At 36.8% G+C, this 22870-nt stretch overlaps 1 protein-coding gene across 13 annotated transcripts in view; it reads left to right on the top strand.

Annotated features, from left to right (window-relative positions):
- Window positions 1–22609, top strand: part of SHLD2 (shieldin complex subunit 2) — a 67427-nt gene extending 44818 nt beyond the window's left edge. For 7 of the 13 annotated variants that reach the window (XM_059477567.1, XM_059477564.1, XM_059477565.1 and 4 more), the window contains 9 exons: window positions 11149–11305; window positions 12345–14807; window positions 15332–15439; window positions 16205–16399; window positions 17239–17373; window positions 18329–18535; window positions 19374–19608; window positions 21197–21312; window positions 21878–22609. In XM_059477567.1, the coding sequence (XP_059333550.1) occupies window positions 13304–14807; window positions 15332–15439; window positions 16205–16399; window positions 17239–17373; window positions 18329–18535; window positions 19374–19608; window positions 21197–21312; window positions 21878–22050 (2673 nt within the window). In that variant the 5' untranslated portion in view covers window positions 11149–11305; window positions 12345–13303 and the 3' untranslated portion in view covers window positions 22051–22609. Of the gene's footprint in view, window positions 1–2191; window positions 2337–3007; window positions 3087–4373; window positions 4475–5881; window positions 5966–8048; window positions 8107–9400; window positions 9687–10164; window positions 10324–11148; window positions 11306–12344; window positions 14808–15331; window positions 15440–16204; window positions 16400–17238; window positions 17374–18328; window positions 18536–19373; window positions 19609–21196; window positions 21313–21877 lie in introns of those variants that run through there. The other 6 variants (XM_059477563.1, XM_059477561.1, XM_059477559.1 and 3 more) reach the window with 6 other exon arrangements.
- Window positions 22610–22870: the final 261 nt, after the last annotated feature.

The raw sequence follows: 22870 nt of genomic DNA, 5'->3' as shown, positions 1-22870 counted from the left end.
GTACTGGAAAGGTAGGGTCCCTGCATATCATTAGTAAGAGATTTTCTGGTTTCACAAGGGCTACTGTGTTGTGGTTTTCTGACTAAATGAGTTAAAATCACCATGGAAGTCGTAAAAGCTTATCCTGGTTTCTTTTGTCTCATCAGCTTTCACATAAGCCTGCTGTTGTTCTTTAGTAAAGGAACACAATGGCAATCTAAATCATGTATGCCTTTAGATTGTTCAGTTCTCATTAGAGGTCAGCTTTCTTGAACAGAGGATGCTGAAATGTTCACCTTGGGTTTTAAGGCTGCATTCTCATTGTGGCATTTACACCAGTGTAACATTGGGCTGCCTAAGCAGAAATTGAGTTTCTTCCTTATGTGACCAAAAACCTCAAAGTAATAGATGAGTAGGTGAAGGATGGAGTTAGAAGCCACTCTCCTTCACTGTTCTCTTCTCCCTAAATACTTTACCCCTCACCTGCACTGAACTCATGCTTGAGTGAAAGTCCATTAATGTAACTCAGTTTTAGGTGCAATTTATTCTTGTTTATTAGATGGCTAATTCAGTGAAGGTTATGTAAGTTAAAGAAGTTAATGGGCCTGTTAACTTAAAGAAAAAATGTCTGTTATGTGGCAAAACACTCATCTTTTTTCTCCCAGAGTCCTAAAGTCACACTAGAATACAGAATATAGGGCACTGCCTCAGGACTTAAAGTAATTCTTAACATTTTGAAAACTGAAGTGGAGGAAGGTGATTGTGTGGGTGAGTTCTGAACAATATAAGATAAGAGAGAACTTCCTTCAAATAGTGTATGAGGCTCAGGAACTAAACAAAAAAAAAAAATAGTTCTATCAGATGCCCTGTGATAATCCTGACTTTGAATCATTTGATTATTTTGTGCTTGTAAACCAGCACCTGAGAGTTCAAGTAAGGAACAAAAGCAGAGGAGGACAGTAAATCTCATATTGCAGGAAGAGAGAATTGTAGATATAGAAATCATATAATCAGGGATGATGACTGTTAAAATCTCAAGAGGTAGGGTGAAAAGCTGAGGTGAAAAGGGTAGTTGTGTATCTTATCAAAAAGGTGAAGGATTATGCACTGGGGAATGGCAGTGCAATGTTTAAGTTAGGAGTGTGTGACATTCACTCACTGAGTTCTACATGTGGTTCCATGTACTGTGCAAGCAAATAAACTTTTCATTGCCTCAGTTCCCATTAAAAAAAAAAACAAAAAAAAAACCAGATGATAATCTATTCCCCACACCTTAAAAATATGGGGAGAACAAATACATTGAGCATTGCTTGGAACTGAGCTGGTTGTACAAACTTGTAAGGTCCTCATACCTGAATTGATATAGGTCAGAAGTTAAGGAGTGTGGGCAGAATGTATTCTTAAAGAGAAACTCCTGAAATTTGCTTTTCTGTTAAACTCATACAGTTTCTTTCCTATCAGACTAGATTTTCTTCAAGAAATATAGGAAAGTCTTTGATTATTTTCCAAAGTGATAAGTAAAATACTTCTTGTCATGAATGTTTATCATTTTCAGAGCATATTCATTTGACTCATGCCTAGGAACAGAAGTAGTGAGATCTAGTGGAGCTGCAGTTCATTAATTTTATGTTGAAGATGATGAAAAATAGAAATTATGCAAGCTTTTGTCAGTTCTGTTGAATTAAGAGAATTCAGAGAAATTAGTATTAGAGGAATATTAGAAGTTTTCTTGGATTAACAAGGACTAACCATGGCTTCATCCATAAGCTACTTTTATGGGTCAATTTGGAGAAAAGGAATAGTTCTCAAATACATTACATTTGTGTTCTGCCAGCAGATTTCATTTCAATTGTTTTCACACTGTATGCTTAATATGTCTGAAAAGAAGTCAGTCTTTCAGCAAAACTTCATCCAGCAAATTGCATGATGGCAGGTGAAGAGCAGGTAATATAATTTGACCTGTGGTTATATTTGGTTAGAAAAATTTCTGAAATGCTAAGTAAGGTGGAATTACTCAACAAGCAATGAAAATAAATACTAGGATTAGTGTGGGTTCTTTGGTAATATGCCAGTGTAGATATGATTGTGCTTTTTTTTGCTGAGAATGTCAGATCAGCTTGTTTAAAGTAGTGTATTTTCTTGAACTTAGACTTGTTTTTATTTTCTTTTCCTACTCTAGATTGTAAAAGAGCATAAAATTGAGATAAGATGGAGGAAGGTGACTTTATTAGCTCTGTAACTGCATGGATTGCTAATTCCAGAGGACCTCTGGGGAATACAGACTTTGCAGTTGGGCTGTTCCTGGCCTTCCTGTGTCCAGCAGAGGAGCCCCAGGAGGCAGAGCTCTGACTTCTCAGGTGTGAGACTTTCATAAGCTCAAACCCCTTATTGCATCAATGCTTGTCAAGCAGGACTAATCCCAAAGATCAGTGGCAAGCTTTCTGCCAGTAGTTCTGCTCTGGACATCCAGTTCCTGAGCTAAGTCACTACTTAATTTTTAAAATAATGGGCTAGAGCTACTCTTGAAGTATCATGAGTACTCTTATTAATGTGGAGCATGGTGGCAAATTTCTGTCATGGAGCTGGAAAGCCAGTGTAATGTGGAAAAGCCTAGATAACTTCTACATTAGAACAGCTTCAGTCCCTGCTAAACTGTATTTTGATTTATAAAAGATAAGCTATTGAGAATTTGAAAGAATAGAGTTTGACCTATTAAGGTAAAGTTTCCCCACATCTTTCTAAAATACTGATGTTGGCTGCAAGAGTGAAATTTTCATTCTTGAAAGGTGAATGTGAGTCAAGACATTTTTAAGGGGCTTTCATTTTTTCTATACTCAAAGTCTTAAGAAGCTGGGCTCTGTTTGGAAAGGAAAAGCTTTGCACGACACCACTGTTCTGTCCAGCAGTACAGTGTCAGTGGCTTTGCAGTGCTAAGCAGTGGAGAATGCTGCTGATGGACAGCTTCCTTCTCCATGTTTGCATGCTCCAGGGAAAGCTGACATGGCCACTAAACAGTTTGTCACTTCAGAGCTGCCTGGAGAGGGGAACTGCATAGAACAGCTTCCAGGATCAGAACTTTATCCTTTAAACTTCCCTGGATATGAAGTGTGAGTGCTTGTTTTTTAAACACTGTGTTTCCCTAGTTAAAGGGATAAGCATAGGTAAAGGGACTTGGCAGCTGCTTCCCATTTGGGGTTGGAATCTTTACTTCCTTCAGAGCTGGTAAAGTAAAACTTACTTGTTTGCCATAAAAAGAAAGAAGTGACAGGTAACATCATAATGTATGAGGGACTAAAAAACTATGTACTATGATTGCACAGTTCTTAATTCTTATTAGCTTCCCTCTTCCTTCTTCTGTATTTGCATTTTTAATGAAGAATGCCATTTTAGCGGACATTTTGGATGTTTTTAATTTCAGCTTCATCAAATCAAGTTGTTGCACTTGCTCATTTTGTGAAACTTTCCATCCATACCCACCATTTACTATTTTTTTTTCTCACTCTGATCAGACTGTTCAGTTTTCTGCATGGTTTTTCTGTTGGCAGCTGAAGTTCATAATATATTGTTTATATATTGTGATGTCCTAAAGTTCCTGTTGAGAGAAGTATGTTAATATTTTGATTCTCACTTGTCTCTGAATACCTTGTATTTACTGAATGAATGCTATCTTTATTTTTGAAAAGATGCCTTCAATTATTTTTAAATTTGGTTTCCACTGTATAAACTAAATCTCTATTTGCTGCTTTTTAGATTTGTGCTGACAAATATGATGTTTTAGTAGTTTAGTTTTATGTATTTTATTTTTCTCAAATTTTTCTTCTGCTCCAGTGTTTCATGACAGTTTACATGAGCTGTTGCCATACCTCACTTAATGTTTTTCATTAGCATGTGGCTCCTAAACTGACACTCATTTAGATGATATGATAGTTTGACCTGCAAGATAAAGATTAATATGAAATGTAATGTTAAAGTAGCTGTAGTTCTTGGAATGCAATGTCAGGTAATTCAGAGCATTAGCCAAGGTAGAACAAACTGTACTGCTTTCTGAATTCCTGTATCTCTGGTCTGTTGTAAAGATTACTAATCTCTAGAGAAAGATAATGGATCACATGTTTAGTGTAATAGCTTTTTGGGTTTTCTGCTTTATCTGCTAATTTTCAAGTCTTTTAAAGTAAGCTCACATAAACAGGAAGGAAAACCAATATGTATTTACTGTCATATGCTCAATGATACCAAAGCTGTTCACTTATATTCCATGTGCTTCCTAACACAAATAAGTTAAACCTGGAGTCACTCAAATCATTAGCTGGATACAAAGAGTACTTTAATATGGAATGAATTGCAAATTCCTTGTGTTTCTTCACCTCTAATTTTCCTCTTTGGTGTTTTTGCAGAATGTACAATTCAGGTGCATGTGTGTGGCACTAAAGCACCACGAGTCACACGGAGCAGTGGCTGTCCTTCTGTAGATGATGTCACTTGGCATGGAGTAAGGGTGGGTCACTGTACACTGTTCAGAGCCACCTTAGTACCAAACTCATTTGTGGGTTGGGGCATTAAATAGAGCTCCTGTTAAAAAGATGGATTTCTAACATTGGCACTGTCGCTTCTGTTCTATGTGAAAACTTCCTGCTAGTGTTTTTCAAAAAATGTTTGGAAGATTTTTGTGATTTTAGCTTTGTATAGCAGCTCACATGGTTTTCTGGATAAAGAATATGCTAATATACTAGTAGCCAATATTGGCCTTGTGTACATCAGTCCTGTTGTTTCTATTCTAGTGAAAATCAAGTATAGAACTTGCAACACCTGGCAGACAGAGAAAGAATTGCATTTGCCAACAGGATTGCAGTTCCAGTACAGAAGGTGTTAAACTATGCGGTGACCATTTCTTTATAATCTCTACTTTCTTTGCTTTATATTGCAGAAAGAAGCCATTTATAGTTTTGCTTCAGGTTGGAGCAGCTTCTGCATGAAGACAAATGAATAAATAGATAAATCTCTTTCGTTTCCATCCTTAGCTCTTCATGCTTCAGGAGCTTTGGAAGTTAAACATCTTAAAATTTCAGAGGCACAACTATGTAGTACTGCAAGTAATAAAAACATTTATAAAAGTTATTGAATCAAAGGCAGCTGAGTGAAGGTACACAGCAATAATGGCACAGTACAGATAATAATTGAGGTATTGCCTCAAAAAAAAACAGTGAAGAAAATGATGTGCTTTGAGTGAGAGCAAAAGTACACGAAGGTTTTTACCAGTGGTTATGCAGCTGTGCCCTGCTGCTACACACTGTGACTTGGAACAGTAGAGGGAGACCCAGGATGCTTTGTTACATCATACCTTGGGGTTTTTGATTGTTCTTGAGGTGTTTTCAGACAACTGAATTACCATGGAAAAGGGTACAGGCCACATCAGTGTTTCTGGATTTAATTAGTGCACTTAATTCACATTTTGTTGAATTGTGATGATTTCCTTTAACTTTTTGGAGCGCAGTAGGATAGAAATTGTGATCTTCAATTTTTTGAAGTATAATCAAAAGTCAAATTACTTTTAATAAATCATCAAAGTGCATTGCTGTCCTTACTCTGAGAGAAAAGCTACCTCTTGAAATAAGGAAATTTGCATCTAAAAGGCACCTTTGGCTCAGTCAGCTATGTTGATAGTTACTCAGTGTCACCTGTTCCCTGTTAAAGCTTAACCAGTTGGCTAAACTAACATCCATCTAAACCATTGAAATGTAAAGGCTTATATATTAAAAAGCTAATGCTAATTTTCTTTATTTATCATATCTTATTTTTTTTCCTAAATAAATGCCAGAAGACTTGAAAACTTTGTTTCCAGATGATTCACTGTAGTTCTCACTCACTTAAAATAATCTGAATTTTTTGTCCTGTTTTCCTGCAGTGCCCTAGTAAATTAACAACTTTACACTTACTGGAACAGCCACGAAAGAGTGTTTGACGTTCATGCAGTTCTGCAGAGAAGGTGGTAGGTGTGTTCCTTCTGTGGCCACAACAGGGAGCAAGTGTGGGCAGTGAACCATCAGTGATCTTTGGAATGCTCTTCACCAGTGTACAGAGACAGTTTGGCCCAAGTCTGAAGGTTGTTTCCTTAAGGGAGCTTTATCTCTTGAAAAATCTTAAACTTCTTGACTTATGGATAGAAGAGCAAATCCTTTTCACTTACAGCTGAAGTGTGTTCTTGGGGTGTGTGCAAAAGAGAAATATTAACATAATCTTTTGCCTTTACAAGAACTGAAATTCTAGATTTGGATATAAAAGTCATTACTGTCATACTAACATGTAGCTAACATCTCTCAAGAGTTTTGTTTAAATTACAATGCTCACCTCAAAAGCATGTGTTTGAACTTTTCTCTTGAGGCACTGGTTCTGTAGAAATGTGTAAAGCCAGCTTTCATCTTCCTGAGATATGGAAGTACTGAGGAGATCAGCTGTTGATTGGACTGGATTGCCATCTCCTTTGAACCTGATGATGCCACATAAAGGGTGTAGCTGCACACTAGAGGCACAGATAAAATGTGCACAGTGTGGCTTGGCATGGGAATTACATAGCTCTGGTGCCATAGGTTCAGTCCTGACAAAAAGTACTTGCTGCCATTTATGTTTGCAGCAAGGTTAAATGTTTGCTCCTCTGGAGGGATCCTCTCTAGCCAGTGAATGAAGTCATGATTGAGCTGTTGGTCTAAAAGTGTCTTCTGGGCTCGTGTGGCACCTGTAGTTTGGAACAGCCCTGGGAAATGACTTGATGTAGTGATGACTTGTGTGCTCCAGTGTGACTTCTTGGAGTGAGTGACTGATTTTTTTTCAGTTGACAGACAGTGAACTTGAATTGTTTCATGATGCTGACAAATGAGAAGTATCCCACTTGTCTTAAAGGCAAGAGGAAGTGCAGCTTCTGTTCAGGTCTATTGGTAACTTAACCACTTGTGGTAGGGAATGAAAGACATTTTCCTGGCACTAGTAGATTACTTACATGGAAATAAAATACATTCTTTTACATGGTAAACTTAAGAATTACACCTTTTCAACACCCTGTCTCCCACAGTACAAAAGCAAAAGGACAGTCTTACATATGGCTGTTGTCCAAAACAGTGACAATATCCCATTTTTTACTATGAGCATGCAGTCAGCATCCAGGTTTTCATTATGAAACTTCATCTTTTTTGAGTAAGACTTTTGTAAAGATGGGAAAATAATATTGGTGGCTTTGTATTTTAAATATTTTATATATGTATATATCTCCTGATCCTAATAAGTGAAATCTACCAGCAGTTAATCTGATGGAGATCAGGCTGTTATGATGTTTCTTTGACCAGTTACCTTGCTTTCATCTTAGGTGCTGTACTGCTTTATCCACCTCTGTTTCTCAGGTTTCAGTCCCAATATAGATTTTCATTGGTAATGATACCTGTCGAAAATTTTCTGCAAACTAAATAGTTTTTTTAAAAAAAGCCACAATGATGCTATTCTAATATTGTGAGGTATTTTAATATGCTGAAATATATGGAACAATATCTTTCTTGACAGAAGGTATAGCAGTTTAGTTGTTTAAATAGTTCTCAAAAATAAGGGTTTGGGGAATGAGTGTTCTTCAACTAAAGGTGCATGGCACGTTTGTGTATCTTTGACCTTTTACCTTTATCTTCCTTTTCTACTCAAAAGGTCAGTGTTCTCCAGAACTTTTGACTTCTTTTGTTTGTAGCAGCCACTGGATGCTCATATCTCCTTAATTATATGTTTTTGTGTATTGCAAAACAAAAATCAATAAATAAATTTACTTAAGGGGCCATCTTGAAAGGCACAAAGACTGTGAGGCAGGAATTATCAAGTTGATCACAAAAGCCTACCACCTTTACTCCAATTTTCAAACACAATGAAGACTCTCAGTGGCTGAATTGGAAATCTATAATTAGTGTTCAGATTTTTGCATCATTTGGTTCCAAAAAATAATAATGGGAAAATAAAATGGCTGATGCAACTGCTCAGTAGATGCCTTTTTTATATGAGCCAAGATTGTATTTACAGAAGGAATGTCTTCATTTCATATCCAGGGAAATATTTTCCTTCTAGAGCACAACTTCAGAAACCACAGGCTGATCCTGCTGGCAAGTAGGTACACATTAAATATTAGCAATAGCAATGCCATTTGATTGCTTGCCTTCTTTTTGTATAATAATAGTTATGAAGAACAACTTGCCTTTTCTTCCTCAGTATTTCAATTTAACATTTTTTACAGTGTTGGGCTATGGAACTGCTTAGAACCTTGATTTCTGTTTAAATTATTTTTCTGCTGCTGCAGGAGTATTTAGGAAGGTTTCTATTGTGTTACCTATATCATAAGTGTTCTCTTCTAAAAATCATCTTGTTACTTGAAGTGCTCCAAATAAGGAAAAGAAAAAAGGATACCTGGTGTTTTATGGCTAGGTATTGCTGAATACAGGTTTTATGTACCTGTAAACCAGCTGTACCTGTCTTGAGTCCAAATGGTATTGTGGTCCTCTGGTAATAGCCAGTGAGAAGAACTAAATACTGAATGCTGCTATTTAACTTCAATAGTAGGTACTAATAGAAATTATTTTATGGTCAATAATAACCTAAGTACCTCATTTAGAAGTAACTTTATACTAATTACAGATATTGCTGTATGCAAATGAAGGTTTGTGATTTTCAGTAATTTTGATATCACCTAGCAGGGTTCTTGCCATACCACCAGGTCTGGTTGAAGCAGCCCCTGTGCAATATTCCATGTGCTAACAGTGTTACTGTGTGAGCCAAATGATCATCCTGCCTAACCTGCATTTGGTTAGGCAGGGCAGTTATGGACAGGACTACAGCCTTTGCCTGAAACCTTGTATGGAAATTCAGATAAAAGGGATTTGGTGCTTGTAACAATCACCAAACAACAGATGACAGAAATAAGACCTGTTCTGTTCATTTCCCCAGTTAAGCATGTGTATGTGTGTGTTCTCCCACATCTGTGTTCCCTTGAGTTCTGGTTGGGTGCCACCAGCCTGGGCTACTGCAATCCATGTAATCCTTGAGCTGCCATTCACTGACCCAGAGCATCTTCTTTGGAGCCCACATGATGCATCCCTTGCTCTTAGGTAGAGTGAGTTTGCTTCAGCTGCAAGGTGCTTAGCTTGAATTGTCCTGTCAGTTTTTATTTGCATTGTGTTCCTCTCATTCTGTATTTGGACCAAGCTTATTGATTTAGTAGATAGGTGCTGTTGCTGGTATATTGATTCACTTGGAGTGCCAGCAGGAGTTGTTGGCAGAAGGATCTCCCTTTTTCTTGCACAAGTTGCAAGCAAACATGTAATGCATTCCTCACCATTCCAGAGTTGTTTCGGTTTCTAAGTGTATGAAACTGTTACTACACTGCTTGCTGTTTCTTCTTTCAAAGTTGCTGTACAGCTGCAGTCCCTGGCTTTTTAAAAAGATCACATTGAGTTTTGGAGGGAGATTTGAGCAGCATGGTGAAAGGGCCAGAAGAGATTCCTGTGATGTAAACAGAATTCTGCATCAAGAAGTTTTTCTGGTTTCCCTTTGGTTGGCAACTGTCGTAGTAGCTTTTCTACTCCACAATCACATGGATTAAGTTGTTGAAAAAACAACTCTGCAGCTTGAATTGAACTGAAAAGGAACACTCTGAAGATGGCTATGAATAATTCAGTTTCCTCTGTTGTAAGGTAGATGAATCAATCCTTTAATTTTTTATACTACATGTAGGAGGAGTATAAAGTGAAGTATGTGAATAAGGAAGGATAAAGTCCACAATAGAAATTAAAATTTAGAATTTAAGAAATATCCTACTTTATGTATTTATTACTTACTTTATTACCAGCTTTTCAGCAGGTAAAGGACAATTGTAATGTTTTCTTGCAAATTTTAGGGGTCAAGTCATTAACCACTTACTATTTAGGATGTTCATCATTAAGCTGCAGCAAATCAAAGCAGGAAGTAAAATAATACAGTGTTTGTCTCCTAAAACTTTAGCATCCTAGAGGGGAATGTGCACTTTTGCCTTATATTGGTATAGTTCTTTGTCTTCTGATGCATTACTGTCTTTTGTTTCTATAGTTTTATTTGTAGTTTGAAACTTTGTGGTGTGTTACAGACATAAAGAAATTCTTAACTGGAGGTTGAATTAGTGTGGTTTATTTTTAGGGTACAAGACTTGAGTAAAGACTTGATGAGGCTATTTAGATGTAAATTCTCAGAATGGAGATTAGGCATGAGGCTACTGTGAATATTCAGGAATTATAGGAAGCTGAACCTGTGTCACCCTTTTAAATTACCTTGGCATAATGCTTAATGATTATCATGGTGAGTAAATACTATTAATGAATAGAAAAATATGGAATAAAATTGATGGGTATTTTAGGGATACTTTAAGGTTGTGTATGTTGCACCAGAACATTTCTAGAGGGAAGAGGATTTTTAAAGCTATTTTTAATTTTATTCTATGTGCAGCAGATCACTAGAGATAAGCACCTGTTAATGACAGTTTGTTTTAAAAACCTTTAAATTTAGAATTCCTGTCTTACTGTTTAGATTGGAGGAAATACACTGTGTGGGATAATATATTTCTGTATATTGAACCTCAGTTGCAGTGCCTTGCAAATATAAAACTTGCTGATGTGGTTACTGTTTTTTAATAGATCATTGACCCGTCAATCAGACTCTGACCATTTCAGAGATAAAAAGCTTGGCTGTCATTGGCTGCTAGGAATAGAGCACCTTTCCACAAATTAGGAAATGGTGTAATAATTAACAGGTATAATGGATATGTGCATTCAGGTTTCAGGTGTATCTTCATGAGTTTTGGCTCTTGTTATCTTTTGTGTAGTTAGTTAAGCCACTGTCTGCCCACTGATAATTTAACTGCAGTGTAAAATGGATTTTTTTTTTTTTTTTTTTTTTGTGGCAGTAGAATTTTTCTGAAATAATTGTTAGGTTTTTAGCTCACCTTTTAAAATCTGAAGTGAATTGTTCTTTCAGACTTTTATTTATAACAAGGTGTAGAACCTCACTAACAAAACTCATTAAGTGGGTAGTAATTCTGTTCTGAAGCAGCAAAGCAACAGTTCTTTAAACACTTTTGCCTACAGGGAATTTAGGTAAACTTTATTTTTTTTTTCTGATTTACAGACTCAAAATGATTTTAGGTACTGATGATTCCTGGTACAGGAAGGAGTTTGACATCTTGGACTCAAAAAGTCGCTTGGAAATTGCCAGAACAGGTCATTTAGCCCTGGAACTATTACACGAATCAGAGAGTTGGCAGAGGTCATTTACCATTCCTAAGGTAATTTATGTTTTGAAAATATAAGCTGTATTTTAATTGCAAACATTCATTAAACAACATCAAGATTCAATTCCTTTGGTGTGATCATAGAATCATAGAACAGCTCAGGTTGGAAAGGCTCTTGGAAATCATCAAGGTCCAAACCCTGTGCCATGGGCATGCTTCATTAGACCAAGTTGCTCAGGGCCCCATCCAAGTTGGCCTTAATGTACTGGCACTGCAAAATGTGAATCAGCAAAGCAAATCCTAAGTTTAGAGAAGTTACAGAACTGGAAAGTTAAGGAAAACTTTCTGAATTTTTGTGTAACTTATAAACCTTTAAACATGTCAACAAGCAAAAGAGAAGTGATACTTAAAATAAGGGGCTGATAAATTACTATATAACTGGACATTTACTAAGTTCATTTGAACTGATAGTAACATTTTCTGTTTGTCACAGACCTGTTGCTAAGCTTTTTGCTTTATGTATTGGTAGCCTTTTATCTACAAAGCTTATTAACATCACTTTTTGGGGATTCAACCTCACTACCACTGCTTGGTCTTTCCCTTACCTGATCCACTACTTTAGTGTTGACTGTAAATTCTGTTCTTCTGGTTATTTGTGTATTACCATTCTTTATATAACTCAAAGCTTTCACAGCTTTGGGCATTGACTTTTAAAAGTTACCATTTTCTGGGACTAAATTTAAATGTGCAATTGCAGAAGTTTGAACACTCCAATGTTTTAAATGGTATTTATTTGGTTATGAGCATAAAAGTGACCAGTACTAGTCATTGGGTTTTGTAGTTTCTTTGTATTTTGCCCTAATTTTAGTGATGCATATTGCTTTTCCAGTGACAGCAATCATGTACCAGAGATCACTATTTTGGAGTGTTTATGGGTTTTCCATGAGAAAATGAGCCTTGTCAATGTGCAGATTTATTGACCCCTAGTGGGGTTGTTAGGAAAATGGTTGCTAATTTAATTAGTGCTAAATGAAAAATTTGCCTATTTTTCAATGCTGCATTTGTTTCAATGGTCTTTTCCTTCTATTTACAGCTGGATTAGCACTTGAATTTTTTCTGGTGTTCTCTACATCTGCAGAATTGCCTGTTGAAGCAACTTCTGTTAGCAACAGCACACCCAAAACAAGGAGCTGTTATCAGCATTTTAAGGAACAGTCATAGCTGTTTCTGCATATATTAAAATTATAATTATACAGCAGAAATTCTAAAAAATAAAAGGTCTTCTTTTTGTGTGCTGTGTAAGTGGGCTTATTTTTAATTAGCTAGAAAAGGTAGTAATTACTTGAGTAGTTTGATACTACATAAATGAATTAAAGTAAATCCTAAATCACCTGCTCAAGCTTTACTGACCTCTTAGTGGTTATTAAATAATTATTTATCAGTAATAACCTGAAACAGTAGTTTCATGCCAAAACAGCATGTAAAATATGGCATTCCTAGCAAACTTTAATTTTAAATATCTCTAGTGTTTTAATAATTTAGTTGAAACTGTAATTTTCTGGGAGATGAAATTATCTCCTAACCATGCTCTGAAGATTTCTTACATTTATTTCAGATGAGTTAAAATCAAGTACTGAATAGTGAAGTCGCATTTGATTGTTTGATTAGCAATAGTAAATAAAGACAAATAGGTCAATAATTAAATTAAAAATAATTAATTTTAACTTCCCTATAATGTGTTTCTGTGTATCAGAATCAGAAACTAGGTGTTACTGTAAATTTTTCTGTGCAAATTTGACAGAAACAAATGCTAAATATTTCTAAAATAAATTCCCTTTTTTAGATTTTATACATCAATTTTATAGGCTCTAAGTAGTTAAGTAGTGTTTTTACTGGTTAAACTATGAAATACTCCCATGAATTTTAGGTGTTTTTAAAATTGCAAAGAAAAAGTAAAATCTTTTTTTTTTTTTTTTGCATCTGCTGATATTTATTATTGTGCTTATTGTATAAACCACATTATTTAAAGTCAAACTTACACAGCAGTCAAAAATGTCACAAAGGCCTCAGATTCATGTTTTTGTGGGGGCACCCAGCATCCCGAGGCCACGGGAGGGGCTGGAGCCGAGCTCAGCCCCTGCTGGCGGGCGGTGGAGGGAGCTGCGCTGTGTGTGTGACAGCCCTGGCTCTGCTCCTGCGAGGCTCCGCGCTGCTGCTGCCCCCTCGGTGCCCCAGGCAGGAAGCTCCACACCCGCAGGGGTCCCCACCAGCGGGGCCAGAGCTCAGCAGGGCACGTTCATGGCAAAAGAAGGAAAAGATTTGCCATCTCCTGCCCCTGTGGCACTAACTTGTACCTGCACGCCTAAAAAGAGCCCAGGTTTAACTTGCTCTGATTGTGAGGAACCCAAAGACAGAGTTACACCTGCAGATGTAAATCAGGCTGCAGATCATCACCTGCCTCAGGGCTGTGCAGAGTCTGCTGGACAAGAGAAGCCATCAGGTGCCTGCTGCCCAGAGCTCACTGAGAGAAAAGCCTGTCCTTCAGAAGTTGACAGCTCTGGCATTTCTGCTTTGGTTGCCAGCACTGAGCAGGTCAGCGTCCACCTACAGTCTGTGGGACTTGAGGCAGCTCACAGAAGTGAGCATCATGAACATCTGAGTCAAGGTATGGATGTGTTTTTCCAAAAAGGTCAGGAGTCCAAGCCAAAAGAACCAAATAAATGTGCAGACTTTGCAGTGTCAGCAGACACTGAGTTTTGTAGTTTGGTGACTTCGAGTCGGGTGGCTGTTTCTGCACAGAATGAGATGCAGGAAAGAACTGTAAAACTATCAGAAATAGAAGCAGGCAAAAAAGCTGAAGAAGGACACTGTGATCACTTCCAGTGTGATTCTGGTGTTGGAACATGTACTACTGCTGTGACTGAAAATGAGTATGAGGAAGAGGATGCAAGTTCTCTTGAACTTTTCAGTTCTGAGGATGATGGGGAAAATGTTTCTATTAAAGCTATAAAACAGGAAGAATGTGCTCAGGAAAATGCAGAAAAGTTTCAAGAACTTAATGTTCCTGCTGAGCAACTTGTAAATGAAATCCCTGTAGAGCCATTGAGCTCTGGGACACTGTGCTCTCAAGGGAACTGTTCTCACAAGAACTTTTCTAAAAGACCCCGCAAGCATGAAGATTCCCTTCATCTTTCTCACTCAGCATTTAGAAGACAGCTGAAATCCAAGAGAGCTAAACTGAATTCTTCTCCACCTGGTTCTGGGGTGAGAGTGGATCCAGACAGGATGACAGAGTTCAAGAAATTCCAAAAGAAACTATCGCAACTTAAAAATTGCTGCAGCAAAAATCAAAAGTACAATATTTTGGTCGCAGTTGTGCATCCTTGTCATATCAAAGAAATACAGAAGAAGACTAAACCAAAATCTTCATGTAAAGTTCCTGTGGCAAGTGTTACTGTTACTGACCAGTCAGAAATTGAGAGAAAGGTGGTGCTGTGGCGTGATGCTGCATTTTGGTCCCTCACTGTGTTTCCTGGGGATATTGTACTGCTTACAGGTGAGAGTTCTTTTGTTTGCCTTTTAAAAATATGGGTCTTAAAAATGCCTGTTTAAAGTAGAAGAATGTAACAAGTCATTTGGAACTATGGCTTGCATACTAAGCAACTAAGTTGCTTACTTACATCATTGCGTTCTCATTCATCCTGCCAGTGGAACATTGACTATTCCATGGAAGTTTGCCCTCAGACACAGCCATGAGAGTCAGGGCCATTCTGTAAGGTATCAGTGTTTTAAAACAGTTGTTCCTGGAAAGTACAAGTGCTGCTACAAACCAGACCTAAGCAGTGTCTGCTAGGAGGCTAATGAATTTAAGAATTATATCAAATTGATGAGAAAATTTTACTAACTCCTTGTAAATGGTGTTGGTAGATTAAAATAAAATAATCACTGTGTTTCCAAGTGTTCTCTTTCACACCCTGGTCCTTACACATCTGTATGTAAGACAGTTATATAGTCAAGAGAAATATTATACACTTCAGTATTGTTGACATGTGAGTTGATAAAGTTGTTTTTTTCTTGCAGATATAATAATGTATGAGAATCCTTGGTGTGGAGAGGTCATGCTTCAGTCAACATTTACCAGTCAGTTACTGAATCTGGGGAACTGCTCAGCTCTCAATGCAGAAAAATGTAAGATTGTATTGCATAAGTTGCCATGAAAAACACAGTAAAAGAGCTATTTCAAGTACTCCATTTTGCTGGCAATGCCTCACACGTTGGGTAAAATAGAAATGTGTGCAACTGAGAGGTACAAAACACAATAGAAAAATGTGACAGGAACACCTGAGCACAAGATGTGGACATGGCATCAGATAGGCATGTGGAGATCGTGATAAAGTTTGTTGGCTACCACTCTGAACTAAAAAAAAAAAAAATTAATTTAGTTTAGGAAGGAGCAGTTATCCCAGGACCTGCCCATGTGATGTCTGAGATTGCATGAGGATTAATTTTTTTGCCAAATGGAGTAAGTAGATCCATTCAGGGAAAGTGATTAATTGCAGGCCATGGAGGGTTGGAGACTGAGGGGAAAATACTGTGGAAGTATCACCATTGTTCTTCCTGTCTTTGTGATGTCCAGTGTTGTGATGCCAGCTCTTAAGGCAGATTCTGAGGTGAATGACCAAAACCAGCTTTCTTTTTACCAAGCTAAGATACAGGATTTTTTTGGTGTATTTTAAAGTATTGCACTTGGCTTAACTTCATCTGCCTCCTCTTGATACTACCCTGAAGTACAGTTTCATTTCAAATCAAGTGTTATTTATCTCAGGAATTTCTAACTTTAAAATTATTCTAAAACTGTTCTGATTTTTTTCAGTGTAAACATGTTTCAAGTTACAAGTTTTACACTTCTAAGCATAAAAAGCAGTATGTGACTTTGCCTTTTTTCCATGTAAGTTTATCCTCTAGTGGATGATGGTGTTCTCCATGGCTTATTGGCATACATATCATCAGAATTTCCACACTTCAGAGACATTCCACAAAGACAAGTTCAGAGACTGGATGATGTTCAGTATGTGCAGCTAGATCAGCTCCAGCCCAATACTTTGGTGCACTCAATCCTGAAAGTTATCAATATTTCTGTGTTAACAGGTAAGTTCATGCACTGGACTTCAACTTCTGCCATAGATGGAACTTAAATAGTAATTTTGCAAGGCAGAATGTTTCTCACTGCTTGATTTCAAGCTTTGCACAAAGATTTGATCTCATTGCACTATCATCTTGAACTAAAGATACAAATTTCTGCCCACATATCAATAGCATGTTTATTAGTTTTAAATGCAGAATTTTGAATATAAACATCTTCATCATTTGCTCTAGTAAATCTTGGAATTAGATATTCCATCCAGGTGTTCTTGTTCAAGAATTATTTATGAAAAATGCTGTAGTTTTAGTGTGGAACTGAAACAAACATGCAGTGTTCTGGATAAGAGCTGTGTAGAGATTTGTATGTACTGTTACTAATAGTTTTAGTGTGCCTTGTACACTTTGTGCCTATAGTTTTCTTTTATGTGAAAACTTTTAGAGAAATTCTTCTTCCACTGTATTCTACAGAAGTTATGGGAACTTCTAATTTCAACAGTTGCTGAGAGATTGAGTACAACTTCTTTCTACTCAGTACAAGTCAGGATGAATGGGAGCTGAAAGATGCTCAGATACCTCCTGCTTCATAGGGAGTTGTCCAGTTACTGAGTATTTAGATAGATAAAGGTTAATTAATATACTTCATGCACTCCCTCCAACTAGATTCATGTTGTAGAAGAAAGCAGATTATTTTCTGTCCAGAAGAAATTGTAGGTGTATTCTTCTTTGCTTTTAATTGTAGCATAAAATGTGATAACACCAAGATTTCACTGTAATACTGAGGCACATGGGTTTGTGTGCTTGTATGCTTTTTACTGTAGAAGTAATGTAATTTCAATTCTTATCAGAATCTGTGTACAGCTACAGAGGTGGCAGCCAAAGAAAAATTATTCTAACAGTAGAACAGAACAGAGATCAACACTATAGGATGGTTCTGTGGGGAGCAGGGGCTGCCTGGTACCCCCAGCTTCAGAGGAAAAAAGGTAAGGTCCTTGTACCTATGGGAAGGTCTGAAAAGGTGTTTGTGATGCTGTTAGTGCCTTTTAAGTATTCAGCTGTAACATTTATCCATTCAGCCTTTAAATACTCCCCTTGGGGGGGTAATGTATTTTGTGCTAATTTTAACATCTCTGTTTAGAAGCTGTGCCATCAGCCACAGAATTTGAAAGCCCTTCAGAAGACTGAGAAGGCATAAATATTTAAAAACTTCAGTCTGTTTACAAGATGCACTTACTTGTATAGTGCCTGGTTATGTAATTATAAAAAATCCATGAGTGTTAACTGTGTTACCAGCTTTACTGGGTCTTCCTTACCATTGTCTGGTGTAGCACAAATTGCTGGGTTTTTCCTACTCCTTTTTTCATTTTCTGCTTTCCACTTTACTCATGTCAGGCTTTATATCCTGATGGTCTTGAGAACAAGTTCAGCTGTAACTAAAAGCATCTCTTGCAAGAATTACATAGACTGTGCAGTGACTACTACCAAACTTTGATTTATTCCTAGTCTTATTCTTTTAAGAAAAGTTAAACTAAGTTTATGTTAAGTTGATAATTGTGGAGATAGAAGATTAAAAAACAGGGATATATTAAAAAATGGAAGTTGATTAATAACATGAAGATTTTTTTTCTCTGAGACACTGCCAGCATTAGTGCTGACAACAAATTTCAGAGCTGGTTTCTTTTTCAGAATGCTGAGTTGCTGTGACAGCTGAATTTGGTAGAGATGAGATGAAATTTCTGTTATGGGAAACAACTCATGCAAAGTTTATAGGGAAAGGAAGAACCTTGCATGTCATCACACTTAAAAGGAAGTTGCCAGAGCTGGCTCTATGAGAATGTCTTCTGATTTGTTTCTCAATCTTGTAAGTGACCTTGTCTTTCTGTAAATTAACCACAGTACAGAAAGTAAACTCTTCTTTTTGCTTTTTTTGTTCTGTAGACCACATATGGGCCTTCAAATACCTTTTGGTCCAGTGTAGTTCTGTCTCAGGTGACCTGGAACTGCACACTACTCCATGGTCATCCTATGAGTGCTTGTTTGATGATGATAAAAGGGCAGTTGAATTTAAAGAAAAGTTTCAGAAAAGTCAAACATCCCTCATGGAGTTGACAAGGCTCTCAGCACTCCTGGATGAAAAATGCTCAGGTAAATATTATCCACAGCTCTGTCATGTCTGTTGTGCCATGCACAAGTAGGCAAAATAGATGCTCTCTTGATGAGGCAAGGTGGTTGTTTTTTAAGGTAGCCCAGGTCTGGTTCTGAATTTCTTCTGGAGGCTGCTGCCCTGTTCTTGGCCAAACTGAATGCAGCCTTCATCCCATGAGCCCAGCAGAGGGATAGATGTGGTGTGTGCCAGGCAAAGGCAGCTTTGGAACACAGAGGGAAATGCTGACTTCTGTTGTCCACGCCAGCCAGCCCAGTAATGATGTGACTAATTACTGGAAGTTCATCAGTGTTTCTCAAAAACTGGAACTCTCAATAGCTACTGCTATTAAAAACTTCTTACAGAAGGACAAAGAAGACATTTTACACAGTCATCCTCTCCAGATAATCCTAGAAGATGGCTATGGTGTTAAATTCTAGGAAGTGATTAAAGCTGTTCTTGCAGCATTTAACTCTAGCTTTTCACTATTTATATATAAACTAAGTCATTAAAGCTGTGCTTTTCAGTGTCTTTGAAACAGTGGGAAGAAAATCACTTGGAAATTCTTTGCACAATTTTGATCTCTTATTCAGGCACCTTCTATAGTGGCATCTACTGATATAGTACCTGAAAATGTAGTTGTTTTACACATTTTAAAATGATATTTAGTCACCGATTTTTCACTGAATAAAATACCTCTAAAAATTTGAGCATGTGTTAACAAAGGGGAAAAAACTGAGAAAGTTCTTGATAGCAATTTTGGTTTTTAATCAACTGTAGCCATTGATTTTGCTTTCAGTTCTAAATAAAACTTAATTCATATTTGAATTGTTTTTGTAGGAGTGGTTCAAGTGAAAGCCCATATCTTGGAACTGAAATTTACCATTTCCACTGGTCAGTACAAGCAAGTCATCTTCTCTGCTGACACTTCCCTGGAATGTGTTTTGGCTTCTCTGCCTATGATTACGTATTCAGGTTGTGCCAAATGTGGTTTGGAACTACAGGCAGATGAGAACATGATCTATAAGCAATGTATTAGATGTCTACCATACAGCAAAGTAAAAACATTCTACAGGTAAACAAAACAGACTAAAAGTAATGTGTATTATTAGGGAGGTAAACTTTCTCCATTTTATTTTCCCCCATATCTGAAACTCTTTGTTAAAGGTGTGGTTAGCAATCCCTGTGTCTCTAATGAATTTTCAATTTGTTGTTCTTGAATTGGTGTATTATATTGTCATTATTTATACATGATATTCTTAGCTTAAATCTAACTTTTTAATTTCTATGAATACTATCATGCAGGAATGATGTTTACCCAGTACTGTGTCAGATAAAGCTGAGGTGGAGTAGAAGCTTGAGGACCAAAGGAAAACTCCTTGGGAATCTTGTTCCAGCCTAAATCTGAAATCATGTGAAGGCAGAACCATGTTTTTAACTGATAAGTCAGTTTCAGCTGTGCAGAATTAATATTGACAAATGTTTTCAATAAACATTGTGGGAGAGCAGAGATAGTGAGTTATCACCAGATGGCACTGTGAGACACAAATATTCGCACTTAGAGAAAATAAACCAAGTGGATCTAAGTTGATGTAGGTACATCTTTATTAACTAATTGTTCAATTCTCACATTTATCTTGGGCTTTTGAAATGCAATTTTCATTGTGACTAGAAAGACATTTAGCTAGAGAATATTAATTGAGACAACCATGGACATGACAGAATTCTAGAATATGTAAATTTTCTATCTAAATTTTTTCTCAAATTCTTTGTAAATTCTTTCATAATGAGCTTAATGAATCATTACCTTAAATACTATTACTTAATGAACTAGGACTTAAATTCCTATTTATCTAACCAGGTAGTGCCTTAGTATTTTTCCTCTAAGGAAAATAGTCTTGCATCTTTATGTACTGTTTGTTTTCCTGTGAGGAAGGATTAAGTGCAAAAAGGTTTTTTCCTTAACTGAAAAGGTTGTGCCAGTCTTTCATAAGACTACAAAATCTCAGTGGGCATGAAGGACCTCAATTTGCTCCTGCACAAAAGAGGGTAGAAAAATGATAAGGATTTCCAGTGTTTGTATTCTCAGCATGGGAACACGTCCAGATGTAGAATTTACATGTCCATTATTTTCAGAGACAAGCCTGACATTTTTGCACTGAAATTTTCTTCTGATCAATTTAGTAAGAGTGCATCACCTTAGGAGCATTTCCAAATAGGTATTTTTGTTTGTTCAGTGGTTTGTGAAAACATTTGTTACTTTTTATAGTGCAAGAGCTATACCCTGGCATTATGTGGCTATAAAGTGATGTATTAAGACAGACAATACAGAGTGATGTTGATACAGGTGGTACAATTCCAGGTGATACACCTAAGCTTATGTCCCTGCTTTGCACTTCCACCATCTCCATGGGCAATCCTGACCATCCTAACAGTAAAAAATTTCCTTCTAGTGTCTAATCTGAGTGTCCTGTCTCAGTTTAAGGCCATTTCCTTATTTATTCCTCAAATTGATTCCAGTGCTACAGATTTGACACGAGTGCATAGAGATTTTCTCACTTTTCTATTTCTTGGTATTATGTTGTAGTGCTTTCTAAAATTTTCCTTCAATAAAAAACAAACCATAGCAGTTAACTTTCATGAAACTTTTTTTTCTGATCTAGACCTGCTTTGATGACAGTAGAAGATGAAGGACATGAAATTTATGTTCATGTGGTGTCTGAGTTGATGGAAAAAATCTTCCTCAATATTCCTGCAGACTGGCTGAAGAGATTAGTAGGTACTGATTCATGAATTACGTGTGATAGAAACAGGCAGCAAAGTTCACAATGGAAGGAAAATTTTTAATCATTGACAGTTTAAAAAAACCCTAAACAACCAGCATCAAAGTGGCTGTCTGACAAACTCAGAATTTCACAGGAGAGGTTGCAACAACAGGACATGGGAGGTGTGAATAACTACGACTTAGTTATATAATAGGTATATCCCTAAATATTCAATAACTAAATTGATTCCTTATGTGCAAAATTGAATGTCTTAGGAGCTTTCAGAAGGAGCTGGCGTGTTTTCATGACATGAAACACTGAGCTGTGTTTCAGACAAGCTTCACTTAATACATCTTGTTTGACTTGAGGTGTTTTATGTAATTCACAGGTGTTAACAGTTTAATCAGAAACAGGCTCAGCTCATTGTTTTTAAAAAGTAATTAAAAATAAAAGCTAATTTTCTATTCAGATGTTGAGCTTCACTTGCAGTAATTCAATGGAGCTTCATGGAGGTAGAACTTGAATGTTAGGTGCTATTGTGAAAATCAAGTGTAAATTGAATTGTTTTGTGTTTTGCAGTGCCCTCTTCAGATATAACCTACAGCACAATAGTAGCAGATCTGTGTCATTCACTGCTGGCAGATACAGAAGCATCCTATTTGTTGGAAATCAGAAGCCACTTTGTGCTAGATGAGAACAGCTATCCTTTGCAAAAGGATTTCCATCTGCTGAATTTTCATCCTGATCTTTGACCTCTGCACTGATTGAGTAACAAAGGCCATAAGGACACACAGATGGGAAGCAGAAGAAAAATTACTTAGCTGAAGGAAGCAAATCTCTTTTAAAAACTATAATAAAGGATTTTGGTTTTAACTTATGAAAAAAGCAAAACTATCAAAAGGACTGGTATGGAATGTCTGCTAATAGTATATACTGCTGGAGTAATTCTGATGAATTTTCATAGGATATATTTTTATACATGCATAATATATTTTTATACATGCATATTTGTGGTAATAATGATGTTAATAAACTCCAACAATTTCTTCCATATCTGTTTTCCTTTTTCTCCTCAGAAAAGTTCACTACTATTGTGAGAGATTGAATTTTCCTGAGACCTGGCATATTAGAGGAAGACAGAGAGAATTCAGTAATATTTTAGTTACTCAATTTTTATTTATCTTATCCCATATGCTATCTGTAGCTTGGTGGTTTTGTTTTGCTGTTGTGGTTGCTTTCCTTCTTTTAACAGCAGAATTTTTGCCATTAACCTCAGCAATTTTGCTGCTGCTCTCTTCTCTTGTAAAACAGAACTGGTTTGTAATCATTCCACCTCCTTCAGCTCAAGGTAAGTCTCAAGCACAAGATCAGATGGATGTTTTATAAAAGGCAGTAGGTAAAAGAATTTCTCATTGTGTCAGTTAAAAACATTGTATTAGAACTACTTATTTGATGATGTTTCTTGCTGTGAAATAACTCTTGTTCAGGTAGAGTCAAAAAGGGCCTTTCTCATTTGCTTCCCTTGGATGACCATGAGTACAAGCACATTGGTAAGTGCATTAGAATTTGTTT

Source organism: Ammospiza nelsoni, chromosome 8 (assembly GCF_027579445.1).
Source record: "Ammospiza nelsoni isolate bAmmNel1 chromosome 8, bAmmNel1.pri, whole genome shotgun sequence".
NCBI classification, from domain to species: Eukaryota; Metazoa; Chordata; class Aves; order Passeriformes; family Passerellidae; genus Ammospiza; species Ammospiza nelsoni.
This window is presented reverse-complemented; position numbering and strand designations above follow the sequence as displayed.